This window comes from Diaphorina citri, unplaced genomic scaffold (genome assembly GCF_000475195.1).
Source record: "Diaphorina citri unplaced genomic scaffold, Diaci psyllid genome assembly version 1.1 scaffold2271, whole genome shotgun sequence".
In the NCBI taxonomy this organism is placed as follows: domain Eukaryota; kingdom Metazoa; phylum Arthropoda; class Insecta; order Hemiptera; family Psyllidae; genus Diaphorina; species Diaphorina citri.
The window spans coordinates 17,416-32,011 of NW_007379696.1; the positions used below are offsets into that span (position 1 = coordinate 17,416).

Below are 14,596 nucleotides of genomic sequence, written 5' to 3' on the forward strand. Positions count from 1 at the left end.
AAAGAGGTGACACTAATACAAAACCTGTAAATCACTCTAAAGCAGGGATTCCCAAACTTTTTTTTGTTCGGCGCATACCTACACACCCAAAAAATGTTCACTGCCCACATAAAAAATATTTTTAAATTATGCTTGATGGCACTGAGCAGTACATATTTCAATTGCAGCATGTTCAATAATTAACTAATGTAGGTATGTATGTAGGTAGGTTAGGTTAGGTAAAGTATGAAAATAAAGTATGAAGTATGAAAAAAATTGATTTTTTTTTTGAAGTTCGAAGCAACATTGACTTTGGTTGATATCTGGATGGGTGACTATCCGATTTTTACCAAATTGTTACAATCGCGTCCTTGGAACATATCGGTATATCATACCAAATTTCATCGCTTTACGACAAACCGTTCTTGAGATATTTTGTTCACAACCTTTTTAACATTTTCCACGGAATGCTATAGTAACTTCTGTATGCTATAGGCCTATAGGAACAAACTATGAACATCAACGCTATTGCTATCATTTTTGTACTTGTCTTTTGTGTCCAACCAAACCCTATAATAACACTGGTCACTGCTCTGAGTACACTTCTTGTCTTCCTCTTTCTCCTTGCTTGATGAAGTGGTTGCAGAGAGGGCACTTCCAGCTTCCAGTTATATAATTCTCTCGCGGTGTGTTTCTCCTCCCTGGCTGTTTTTGCGGATGATATCTTTCGTTCTTGGTTGTTTTTGATTCGATCGTATAGTTGTTGTCTCCACTCGCTTCTGTTGGCTGCCACTTCTCTCCAGTTTGCTATGTTAATGTTTAGTTCTTTGAGATCTTCTTTTAGTATATCGATCCATCGTTTTTTTGGTTTTGTTTGTGGGCGTTCTCCTTTCTTTAGTTCAGAAAAGGCTATCTGATGCGGAGCTCTGTTTTCGTCCATGCGGCTGATGTGGCCCGCCCATTTAAGTCGTTTGTTCTTGAGGATGTTGTCTATGCTGAACATGTTTGTTCTTTCGAGGACTTCTTCGTTAGGGATCTTGTCAGTCCACTTGATCTTGCAGATGGTTTTGAGACACCTGAGGTGAAAGGCGTTTAAAGTTTTGACGTGTTTGCCAATTGTAGGTTACCTACATGATGAAAGCTGAAAAAATGCTGCGTACAGTATTTTTTTGTCACCCTGTACGAGTAAATGTCTACAGTAATACATGTCTACATGTATGCCTTCAAACTAGGACAAGTATATAAAGTACATAGTTTTAGCTCAGGTAGCTCAGGGACGCATCTCTGATGATAAATTTCAGAAATGGGACGCAACTCGGACGGACGCAACTCGGATTTCACAATCGAGACACAAGTCAGATCCCCCCAAAAAAAGTAAAAAGTAAGTAGGTACGTGTTTTTGTATTTTACCAAATTCTAATCGGTACCCGAGATATTAATGGTGGTTCCTTAAAAATAATATAAAAAAAAAAAATACTACATGTAAAGTACAAGTACATACCTTCTAAATTAGAATCTCTGAGTCTATTAAGGTTAATAGGCACAGCCCATCTATACATATCTTGTTTGGATATGAAGGAATCCTTCAAATATACCAGCATCCACGCGAGTCCAATAGAAGAATAAACTCCTATCATCAACTGAGACAGGAGGAGAGCTACTCCAATACCCTGCAAATAATTAATATGTACAATATTATACCTACAGAAAATAAAAAAAGTGAAAGTTATTAATAATAATAATAATACTAATAATAATAATAATAATATTTATCGTACGGCGGCAGGTACAACATACATTAACGTTAATTTTACACAAAAAGAGTTGGACGTTGGTTGATTTTTAAATTTAATGTCCAAATTATTACCGTACACAGGGCGTTCACATTACCGTATTTCGGCTGAATTATATCGTACATTTTGGCAACACTGAGTTTTAAGAAAAACAAAGTCGACCGTACCAAAGTGGGAAATTCAAAACAGGAAAACTAAAAACATGAATTGTGATGTAATGGTGCTGGTACAAATTATGAGACAAAGTGGGTTTGAAAGTACAAAATAAGTACTAAATGATGGGCTTTGGTACGAATTCCCAGCAAAAGTTTCAGTGATAGCGTGAAGCATAATTCATGGAAGAAAACAACATAATTCATGATAATCAGTATGGATTCAGAAAAAACATAGGATGTGATGATGCTATATTTGATGTAACATCGTTTGTTTTTTTTTTGTTGTTGTTGTTGTTGTTGTTTTTTTTTTTTTTTTTTTTTTTTTTTTCCCCCTTTTATCCTCCTTTTTGTTTTTTTTTTTTTTTTTTTTTTTTTTTTTTTTTTTTTTTTTTTTTTTTTTTTTTACCGCAAAACTAAAACTCAAATTGTGAGATAACGGTGCTGGTACAAATTATGGAACAAAGTGGGTTTGAAAAGTACAAAATAAGTACTAAATGATGGCTTTTGGTAAAAAATTTCCCAGCAAAAGTTGTGGTGCTAACTTCACGCACCTACTTTCTATAGGATATGTAAGGTAAATGTGTACTTCGGATCATTTTTATCACAGAGTCAGCCTCCCAATGGCATTAGTGGTCACTGCGCTCCGCCTTGCACGCGGGAGACCCGGGTTCGATTCTCGGCGGGGTCAAGAAATTTGTATCATGCAAATGATTGATTCCGTGACTGGCTGTTGCGGGGCCCACTCAGCCTCGTGAGGAAAATGAGTAGCTATGACATATAAATGCGCATAGCGACCGGTGCCAGCATGGTAGGTAAACATTGGATTTTAGGATTATTGAGATATTGGGAAAATCCTACAATGCTGCAGTGAGCATCAAAGTTGTGACATAATAACACAAAGAAACTGCATTTACATTTACATTTTTATCACAGAAAGTCCGCCATGCTGGCCATGCACCAACTTTATGTACGTATTTCTCAGAAGAAAATGGTTTGTAGCTCCGTGAAAAATTGACATATTGGGACAATATGGGTATTGTTGGAAAGTATGCCGACAGATTGCGCCTCTCTTTATAGGTCAAATTTCCTTTTGAAATTTTAAAAGAAAATGCTGATGAGGGAAATTTCGAAATAAAAACTTACCAAAAGGTACTAAAAAGATAATTTCACTACTTTAAATTTCATCTATTTTAATGGAAATTTTCTGCAGATTTCATTGATGAAAAGCATTTTTCTCTATGTTTAACTGGAAAAAAGTTCTGAAGGGTTTATCAAGGGAAGGTCTTGTATTTTAAAGAAAAAACAAAATGGCGAAAATCTCGGAAATTAAACGAGATAGGAAAAAAAGTTATGGAATGTTTTTTGTTGGAAATAACCTCAGGAATCTACCCTGGCCTTTTGGTAACGTTTTTCATGTTCACCCTGTTTAAGAACATATGACAATACTTTTCAGGAACATTTAAGTTTCTTATATCATAAATATCATGATTTGTTCATCTTCTTCTTCTTCTTCTTCTTCTTCTACTTCTTGATAATGTCTAATTTCATTGTTCTTCTTTGACATGACAATGCGTGGAAAATTAACGGAGTTATGATAGAGGTAAAAATGCGTCGAAATATTTCGTGTAACATACACACTGGCGTGCTCAGGCCGGATCTTGGCCTGGCGCACTGCCGTGCGCCTAGATTCAATCGTGTCGACAACATCAAAATTCAAACAATTGTGAGTTTTTTTTTCCTCGCAATTTCAAACAAGCTCCGAGAAAAACAGTTTAATAATACGTTCAACTTACTTTGAATACGGGAGATATTATCCACATTTGGATGCAACCTTTGGCTAATAACTGTCCTAAAGATACATGAAAGGCGAACAAAGGAATCCCAACTATCAGAGACAAGATGATAAATTGAATAATAAAGTTGACACCAAATTGAACACTCAAAATAGCAAAGCGGCTTATGTTGAACAGGCCTATGGTGGTGCCAAAGCATGCAAGCATTGAACTAAATTCATTCATCCAGAATCCCAAGGGATGCTCCAAATTTTGCTGATGTAGATCATATTCCCTGTAAAGAGAGAAAAGTTCAAGTGGTCACTGCGTCTATCATTATTGCCCCAATTTTTTTTTTTCTCCGAAATAATATCCGCATTATTCCTCAATCTTTTCCTTTCCGACCTTGAGCCTTTAGCTCCCATGAAGTAGCGCCGCAGGCGAATTTTTTTCCAAGTTTAGGACTCAAGTCACTTAATTTCATTCAACTCTTTTTCTCTGATCTTTGAACCCCCAAGATGTATTTACTTATTCATTAGTTCATTAATAAAGGGCCGTAGGCTTTTTTAGTCAATATTGGTCTACAAAATTTCAGAAATGCAGTCCAATCGAATTTCAAATCTTCAGCGCCACAGGCGTAATTTTTCACAATTGGTGATTCTCATGATTTTTTTTTTTAGTATCTCAGAAAAAACTATAAAAATTTAAAAAAATATTGAGATTAAAACGAAGAAAATGCGTTCACTAGATCGCGAGATACAGATCTCGGAACATGAGAGTCTCAAACACGCCGATAACATACCTAGCGGCAACAATGTACGTCCCGTGATGACGTCATCTACCAATATCGTACGACGCGCTGTGAGCTTATCACCATAGGGATTAGGGTTGGGGGCTCAAATAGATCGAATAGGTACCTACCTATCTACGCATTTTGTTATCTCATCACTATTTTTCAATATCAGCATAGGTACCTATACCTATTTTCAAATTTAGATATTTTCATTCCATTTTTTATCATGCACTTATTCAAGTAGTTACTTCTTCGTACATTGTACATTTATTTCGATCGAGAAGAATAATATGAATAATATGATCTCCACATACCAAACATCCCTGCTCAAAGTTCCACTTTATGTAAACACTACCTACGTCGGTACCTACCTACGTAGGTAGCTACCTACCTACCTACCTATGTAGGTACCTACCTACCTATGTAGGTACCTACCTACCAATGTAGGTACCTACCTACCTACCTATGTAGGTACCTACCTACCTACCTACCTACCTACGTAGGTACCTACCTACATATGTAGGTACCTACCTACCTACCTATGTACGTACCTACCTACCTATGTAGGTACCTACCTACCTACCTATGTAGGTACCTACCTACCTACCTATGTAGGTACCTACCTACCTACCTATGTAGGTACCTACCTACATATGTAGGTACCTACCTACCTACCTACCTCCCTATGTAGGTACCTACCTACCTACCTACCTCCCTATGTAGGTACCTACCTACCTCCCTATGTAGGTACCTACCTACCTCCCTATGTAGGTACCTACCTACCTCCCTATGTAGGTACCTACCTATTCAACAAAACCTTGATCCATTTTAGATAGTTAGGAAGAAATTGGAAACAAAATTTACTATACACTTAAAACTAAACACACAAGACTTTAAATTAAAAAGAATACTCAGAAAAACAGTCAAATTAGCACCAAGACAGTGAATCCAGTGACATTTTTCAAGTAGAAATTGCGTTCCAGTATAAAAACATTTTCCTCGTAAGTGTACATACATTTCAAAATTTCATTTCATCAGCGTAGAAGAGTACAAACATTTCACGAACAAAGCAGAAGGCAGAAGTGCAGAGGAGCAGAAGAAAATATTCAGCGCAGCGTAGCTTCAAGGACAAGCGAACGAAGATCAGCACAAAGGAGAGAAGCCGATGTTTAAGGGATGGAAAGGACGCGCGATGACCTTGACCCCGTGACTTCATTCTCCTACTTCCTAAGTCCGGCCTGTCCAGCGTATTCATCCGCGCGAGATGTTGTTGTTCAAAGATACCAACGTAAATATTTTCATTCCTTGAGAAAAAATTGCAAGTAGCAAAATGTAGGTATCTAGGTACTTGAATTTTATTTCTTTCTTATTTTTGATGTTCATGTTTTTAGTCCGCCCTTCCTTTATTAGCCCGTCCTTCCTTTATTATTACGATAGTAATAATAAAAGGTATAAGGGATTATTTTGTTCAACTTTATTTCAAATTTATTCTGACACGCTTAACATCGGCTCTCCCTTTATTTGCCCATAAAAGTGTTTTTAATCGTCCAATAAATTTTTGTGAAGTGTCAATTTCACTTGTTTTTTTACGTGGATTTAGAATTTGAAGTTAGTTTCCCGAAATTCCGTGAATAAATAGTGATTTTTTGCAATCTTCTCCATACACGTGTTTTTCAATACCATATGTAAAATTTAATCTGACGTAACTATATACATGTGTATAGATATAGTGCAATATAACACCCTATGTAGGTACCTACCTACCTACCTCCCTATGTAGGTACCTACCTATTCAACAAAACCTTGATCCATTTTAGATAGTTAGGAAGAAAATGGAAACAAAATTTACTATACACTTAAAACTAAACACACAAGACTTTAAATTAAAAAGAATACCCAGAAAAACAGTCAAATTAGCAGATACAAAACGCAAAAACCAAAGAAAACGATGTGATCAGATCAGCAAGATCTGATCACATGTTGGTTGGTTACGTCGCACGCAATGTTGCCAAGCGTAGGGCGCATTTCTAAATTTGAATCTCATTATTTTTCCCGCGCATACTTTGGGGACGAATTTCTTAGAGAAGAAATCCTTTTTTTTTTTAATTATTTTTGAATTATTTATTATTTTTGACGATCTTTACGAAAAAAATACATTTGGACAGTTATATTTTTCATGAGAATCACCAATATTTAATTTTTGGCGTAAAATTCTTGATTAGTATTAGTATAAACAGTGCTTTATTTAGTTATTTTTCAGAAGGAACAACTAGTGGTTGACCCGTCCACACCACACTCCACACACAAGGTTGCGTTACACGCTCCCTGACACGTCTATCAGTGCAGCGTAATAGGCAAAACTTTGAACCGCCGCCATTTTGAATCAGGATGGAATGTGACAATTTTAAGTAGCCTATGTCACCCTGAGTACTTTTCTTGGAAGAACGCCAATTCGGTCCCATGACCTTTTTTCTTAAGGTAGTCGACAACCAATTGAGTCCCGGGCTTACTACCAATTGGGTCACGTGTAACTGTAATGACTTGGATGAAATAAATAAGAGTTTTAATTTTTAACAATATTTCAAAGTTCTTTTTTCTGTTGTTCACAAGTAGAAGAAATGATTCTGCTTTATTCGTACTTAATCCATCATAATTTTCCCCCGCTAGAAAATTTCAACCAGTATGCAACCTTGAAGGGGCTACACAAAAAGTTAAAAAAATCGCCTGCGGCGCTGAAAATTTTAGTTGTGGTAAGACTGGATTTCTCAAGATTGTAGACCAAAATTTTCAAAAAAAAAAAAATATACGCTCTAATTTCAGAGTGCATATCTGAAAGGTTGTAGCCCAAATTTTAAAATATTTGCCTGCGGCGCTCTAATTTAATTTGCTCTTTTTAGTGTTCATCTGGAAAAAGGTTTAAAATCTGAACAACCTCCGTGCCCGAGTGAGTAATGAGTATTACACTAGGCTTGCACGCAGGAGGTCAGGGTTCGTTTCCCGGCGGGACCGAGGTTTTTTCGGCTCTGTGCTTGGAATTCGGGGTGCACTCAGCCTCGTGATGACAATTGAGTAGCTACTTTAATGGAGTAGCGACCAGTGGCGGCATTACCAGAGTAAAAAGAAAATTTATCAGATATGTCTGAATAAGTAAAGGAGGCTCTTAGTAATGCTGTGATATCCACAAAAATTGTAAAGAAGCTCTCAGCTTCACCACAAATAAATAGTGATTTAGATTAGGTTCAAAATGTGTAGAAGTATTGCGCCAAAAATGAAAAACGAAAAATTTCAGAAACATTCAGGAACATGCTTTTTGAAAATTTTCGCCTGCGGCACTGCAGATTCGAAATTCGATGGGACTGCGTTTCTGAAAGGGTGTACCGACCCATATTAATAATAATAATAATAATAATAATTAATCTTGTAAGGGCAGAAGAAAAATATTATGCCCAGATCATTAAAAAAAATTGCCTGCGGGGCAGCTCATTTGTAATGAATGAGTACCTACCTACATCTTGTGGGAGCTCAAGCTCATAGATCAGAGAAATAGAGTTTAATGAAATCAAGTGACGTGAACCCTAAATTTGGGGGGAAAAATTCACCTGCGGCGCAATTTATTTCTGGTGCAAATCGGGGATTCGAAAACCAAGGTCCGAAAGAAAAAGATTGAGGAATTATTGATTTCGAACCGGCTAGCGGCTTTGAAAAAAAAAAAAAAAAATCGCTCGCGGCGCAGTCCCTCAAACTACACATTACAGTCAAAAATTACCTATTGGCTCTTCATATCGTGATGTCATGATGAACTCACATCCCCATCCAAACCAGGAATATCCCCATCCACACCAGGAGTATAGAGGAGGAGAACTATCGATAGCACTATCGATAACTATCGATAGTTTTGACTATCGAACGCTATCGATAGTTGAGGCTTGACTATCGATAGTGTTTTCGATAGTTTTTTCTGCACATTTTTCGTTTGTTTTGGTCGTTTTAGAAGTGAAAAGTGTAAAAAAAAAAAAAAATCCATGTTTTTTTCTGCACATTTTTCGTTTGTTTTGGTCGTTTTAGAAGTGAAAAGTGTAAAAAAATTGTAAAAAAAACATAGATGTATACAAATCTATGAAAAAAATTATATTTTGTAAAAATAATAATAATAATAAAATGTTGAAATAAAACCCTGTGACCTGTGACCTAAATTAATACGTGTACAGTTAATAATTTTCTTTAAATTAGGTTAGGTTAGGTCTTTTTGGGGGATAAAACCTTTAGAAACAAGGGAAATATGTAATAAAAAAACACGATCGAAAACTATCGATAGTTATCGATAGTTTTTTTGAAAACTATCGATAACTATCGATGGCGCCGACTATCGATAGTTCTCCTCCTCTTATCGAAAACTATCGATAGTTATCGATAGTTTTTTTGAAAACTATCGATAACCATCGATGGCGCCGACTATCGATAGTTCTCCTCCTCTAGCGGGAAGCAGGGAAGAGAAGGAATGTAAGATTAGTCTGGATAGAGTCGTGATAGAGCCACCAAGCCTTTGAAGGAAATTTTAGTTTTGTATTCAGTTACAGTTTTTGTGAGATCCAAAGTTAGAGAAGAGGGTGATATAGCAAGGGGGATCTCATAGAAGTTGTAATTAGTACCTAGAAAGCAGTGAATAGGGTTGCCAACCGTCCCGTATTTCCCGGGACATCCCGTGTTTTGGGAGAAAATAAAATGTCCCGCCAGGACAGACCTTTGTCCCGTTTTTTTTTTTTTTTTTTTAATTCGACGGAAATTCCTCCAGCAACTTGGTGCTTCTTTCAGCTTCTTCATCCTCAGCAACCTAGCAACTTGTCAGACCGCAACATTTGAGTTCATTTTCCACTCGGCTGCACATTTTTGCTCCAAGGTAAAAGCGGAATCATACTGTGAACATTTCTTCCTTCTCTCCTTCCTTTTTCTTCTTTTTCTTCTTCTTCTTTCCTTTTCTTCTCCTTCCTTTTTCTCTTCTTCCCCTTCTCCTTCCTTTCTTCTTCCTTCTTTTTCCTCTTCTTCTTCTTCCTTCCTTCCTCCTTCTTGTTATTCTTCTTCTTTTTTTCCTGCTTCTTCTTCAACCTGACTCCTCTACCATTTTCTCATCTCCATTCAATTATTTTCTTTTTTTGTCTTCTCTCGTCTGTAGCAAATAATTATTTGGTTTTGTTTTTATTAACAATATGTGACAGTTTCTCTCTGCCTCTTCTTTCTCTCCATACACTATTCTTTGCTCTTCTCTTGTCTTCTTTCTTTCCATTTTTCTCCTCTCCTCTTCCTTATATCAATCTTCGTTCCTCTTATCCTCTCCTCTCTTTTTCTCCAATCGTCTGTTCTCTTCTACTTCACCTGTTGTTCCATTTATTTTTTTAAATTTTCGCCTGCGGTGCTGTTCATTTAAGTTCTCCTATTTGTATAATAGCGCTTATTTTTAAATTGCTCAAATAGGACTGAAATATCCCTTTACTCTAGCATTTTGTTGTCAAATTCTCATTTCTTTCTATGATAAAAGTCCATACTTCGGCTGGGATTGAACCCACACCTTCCTTGACCACTACACCTCCTAAGCATCTTTTCATGTTAATTTTTTCAATTTTTGACAGTAAAAAAGTGTTCTGAAATAGGTATAAAAAATGTGTTTTTTTTTTAGCCCCCCCCCCCCTCAAAAAAAAATTGTCCCGGGTAAAAATCGGGAATCCCCTTTTTTAAGCAATTTTTCCGATTTGTCCCGTAAAGGCGGAAAAAAAAGTTGGCAACCCCAGTGTTGAGTCAATAAGAAGAAAAGATTAGTCATTATAGATGCATACAGAGAACATAGAAAAAGGCAAATCCGTGTTTAAATAAATGATAATATTATGCTAACGCTGCGTATTAAGTTATTTGAACAATGGGTAGGTATTCTCCGAGTATTATCCTAAGTACCTACATGAGATGAGCTGTTGAGCATAAAATCAGTTGGTATTTTATACGCGGAGGCACGCTGGGGTGATTTTCATATTAAAAGGTTATGTACACACTGCATCAGTTGTTTACCCACGCGGGGTAAATTACCTACTAGAAAAAGGGTGAAATATCATTTTAATATTTGCGATTACTTGCCATTTTGTTAAAATAAATAAATGTTTGAACAACTCTATTGGGGTATTTGCTTTTAAAGCATGATAATTATAATCATTTGGAATCAGCGCTGATATCACGTAAATACACCAGTTCCCAATGGATCACTAAAATTGAGCATCTTTGAGCATGGTTAGTATCCGGACGGGTGACCATCTCGGCAATCGCGAACTGCTGGGTTTTACTGCGTATTAAGTTATTTGAACAATGGGTAGGTATTCTCCGAGTATTATCCCAAGTACCTACATGAGATGAGCTGTTGAGCATAAATCAGTTGGTATTTTATACGCGGAGGCACGCTGGGGACCTTGTTAGCTTGTTTATCAGAGACGTGATTTTCATATTAAAAGGTTATGTACACACTGCATCAGTTGTTTAACTACGCGGGGTAAATTACTAGAAAAAGGGTGAAATGTCATTTTAATATTTGCGATTACTTGCCATTTTGTTAAAATAAATAAATGTTTGAACAACTCTATAGGGGTATGTGCTTTTAAAGCATTATAATTATAATCATTTGGAATCAGCGCTGATATCACGTAAATACACCAGTGCCCAATGGATCACTAAAATTGAGCATCTTTGAGCATGGTTAGTATCCGGACGGGTGACCATCTCGGCAATCGCGAACTGCTGGGTTTTCTTGACCGCACTCAGGCTGAGTGAGGTTGATTTGAGTAGGCAGTTAGCTTTTCGTCGAATGGAGGGTGAAATTGCCGTTATTAAAGGCCTTAGCAGTCATACCGTGACGTCAAACCTTTTATTATTATTCGTATTCTGTATTGTTTCAGTGGTAACCGGATCTACTGATGGCATTGGGAAAGCATACGCTATAGAATTGGCCAAACGAAAAATGGACCTGGTCCTCATCAGCAGAACTCTACAAAAGCTGAACGACACAGCAAATGAAATAAGTGAGTTTTTAAAAAACGAGTGAAATCTCTTGAAAATTGTATTATTATATAGGTAGAATAGAATAGAATAGAATATACCTTGTTTATCCTGCTCGAATGAGACTAAAAAGTCCCTTTACCCCAGCGGTCTAAACAAGGTCTGGTGTCCGCCCCAGGCGGGAGCTAGCGCGCACAAGGCAGACGCACTACCTTCCAAGGTTAGAACTAGGCTGGCTAATAATATGAGAAAAAGAAAAAAAATAATTAATTAGTGAATTAGTCATCAATATTTTTATGTCCAATTTTTCTTCAGTCCCTAACCAATCCAATTATCATTTGAGAACGGGAGAGATCGATGATTGATAAATCGATTCCTACTATCATCCTATCGATTTCTACAATAACTCTTTGGTCCTATAAAATAAAAAACTAATATTACATAATAATACTACTCAATATGACAACATTAGAGATGAGTGAGTTATAAAAAAGAACTACTCTTTTTAGTGAACTACTCAGTAAGTGAGTCAGATCCTAAAGCACGTGGGTTACTCACTCGCTTAATCTTTACTCAAGTCAATGAGTCGGATAAAACATCCAGCTCACCCTTTAACTATTGAAAATCTTAAAAGTTAACCCCATGCATATTATTGATACATATTATTGTCAAAAACATTATAAATAGTAAATCATATGTATAAAAAAATAAATAATACAAGCTCTCTACATAACATTTACTTATTTTCTAGTCGTATTTTATGGCCCACTACGGAAATATACTGCCACTCAGAAATAATGCACTGGCAAAAAAAATCGTATTTTATGGCCCACTACGCAAATATACTGCCACTCAGAAATAATGCACTGGCAAAAAAAAAAAATCGTATTTTATGGCCCACTACGCAAATATACTGCCACTCAGAAATAATGCACTGGCAAAAAAAAAAAATCTTTATGGCCCCTGTCCGGAGTTCTTACAGGGTCCCGAGGCACACTCGTCGATGTTGATCTCACACCGCGATCCCCGGTAGCCGGGCGGACAGTCGCATATCGGACCCTGTGGAAAATAAGGGGAAACTATGTTAATTTCACAATACAAAGTTAGTAATTTTAAAGACGCTGAAGGTCCTGAGTTCGCGCTTCTCACAACTTTACCTTGGGCCTCCGGTCGCTCAAATTTTGCAGACAGCTTCGATAATTTATGACGGCCAAAAGTGTCCGCGGGCCGGAACTCGGGAAATGTACGGTTCGGTCGCTATTTAACGCCAAAACATTGAAAAAGCTCAAAAAGAGTTCGCAAGTCTCAGGCCTTTAAATTTCAGCCAAAGTCGCTTGAACTTGGCACAGAGATTCGATAAATTATGTAGATCACTTCCTTATCTCTTCGATTTCGGGACGATAAGACCATAGCAGTTACAGTTCCCTCTGTTAAACCTCTTGAAAAAAATAAAATAAAATAAAATAAAAAAATAAAAAATATATCTTTGGGCCCTGTTTCCAGAAGGTCTCACAAATGACTCGCATGTTACTGCCTCATATGAAACAAAGGAAGCGAGGAATGATTGTGTTTGTGGGCTCTATTGTGCAGGTCTTCAAGAGTCCATACTTTGTCAACTATTCGGGCACTAAGGTAAGAGCAAAAGCAAAATTAAACTCCACGATAGAAAAATCATTTGTATCGTGGTTCTTACAATCTTACACCCCAAGTAGGTAAACTACGAATGATAGGTACTACATAGGTACGTATATTTCATCGCACATTGCATATTCAGATCAATTCTCAGGCGACTATAAAAAATTGAAATAACATTTTGGACTAAGGGGACCCTGAAACGAATATATTTTCACCATTTTCTTGGTTTTAACAAATACATATGACCGATTCCAGTATATTCTTCTTACATTACCTTGTATAGGTCCCCTATATAGGTACTTATCTATTGTATAGTATACCTAGGTACAGAAAGTAAAATTATAGGAAGATACTTGGTAAATTTACTCAATAGACTTGGTAACTATACTCAGTAAAAAGGCTGCCTCGATAAATCTTTTCTTTAAAAACCTTTTAGGCTTTCGTGGGTCATTTCGTGAATTGTCTGACCAGGGAGATTTCTCATCACAATATTCAGACCCAGATCCTCATTCCTTCCGTCGTGGACACGAATATGAGCAAAGGAGACCATTTCATGAGAAAGATGCATGACTGGTTAAGAGCCTTTGCATACCCTACGGCCACTACCTATGCTTCTTGGGCCATTTGCACCCTGGGATGGTGTAAGTTTGCGACTGGCTATTGGTTTTTCGATTGCACGGTAAGCCTAATTTTAGTCCATTAAACTATTTTTCAAAGTTTATCCAAAGAGTTTGAGAAATACATCATCAATAAACTCCAAATTTATTGCATGAAATGTGTAATGTATCGGGAATTCGGGACACAGGTCTGGGTACTTTGGACCGATTGTGATATATCTATGTTTTACAGCAGTACTTCTCAAAGTTGTTGCCATCACGGCACACTTTTCAAGACTTTTAATGGCTGTATTTAAGATAATAATATTAATCTATGACCTCTCTTTCAGAAAGTCTTCTCTATAATGGGCGAGAACCTGGGAATAATGCCATTTGTTTTACGTCAAATTCTGAGATTCTCGTACGGTTCCAAGGTTATTAATTGATGATGGTACCCATATGAAAACTGATAAGATGGAAAGATTGTGTGAACCGAGACTTGAGTGAAAACTGATCAGGCCATGAGATACACATGAGGACTGGCTGGAAGGGCCTAAAAAAAGGACATTCTTCCTAGAAAAGGCTAGGAAGAAGAATATAAGGATCAATCTCACTGTTGTAAGAATCTCACTGTTGTAAGAATCTCATACTCGTATTTATGAACAAGAATGATCGTTCTTAGATCAGTCTCAAGTCAAAATTGACCAATCAAATGCCTTGAGACTATGCTTAGCACGAACTTAAGAGCCAGCATTTTGTTCATAAATATGGGTGTTAAACTCCCTTTGTGGGCTCAGAGTTCAAACTCCGTTTGTGGTCTCCTTAGATCAGTCTCTCCTCAGGC

General features: G+C 36.9%; 2 protein-coding genes across 2 annotated transcripts; one reads left to right on the plus strand and one right to left on the minus strand.

Moving 5' to 3' along the window:
- Nucleotides 1-1,352: 1,352 nt before the first annotated feature.
- On the minus strand, nt 1,353-4,187 carry LOC113471304 (sodium-dependent neutral amino acid transporter B(0)AT1-like). The gene is made up of 2 exons (XM_026830361.1): nt 3,721-4,187; nt 1,353-1,649 (listed from the first exon to the last, which is right to left on the minus strand). Exons 1-2 carry the CDS (start codon nt 3,943-3,945, stop codon nt 1,386-1,388), a joined length of 489 nt encoding a protein of 162 aa, XP_026686162.1. The 5' UTR covers nt 3,946-4,187; the 3' UTR covers nt 1,353-1,385.
- Nucleotides 4,188-10,349: 6,162 nt separating this feature from the next.
- On the plus strand, nt 10,350-14,358 carry LOC103518610 (very-long-chain 3-oxoacyl-CoA reductase). Its single transcript, XM_017447867.2, has 6 exons — nt 10,350-10,404; nt 11,422-11,548; nt 12,555-12,582; nt 13,025-13,153; nt 13,593-13,835; nt 14,103-14,358. Exons 1-6 carry the CDS (start codon nt 10,401-10,403, stop codon nt 14,196-14,198), a joined length of 627 nt encoding a protein of 208 aa, XP_017303356.2. The 5' UTR covers nt 10,350-10,400; the 3' UTR covers nt 14,199-14,358.
- The last annotated feature ends 238 nt before the right edge of the window (nt 14,359-14,596 follow it).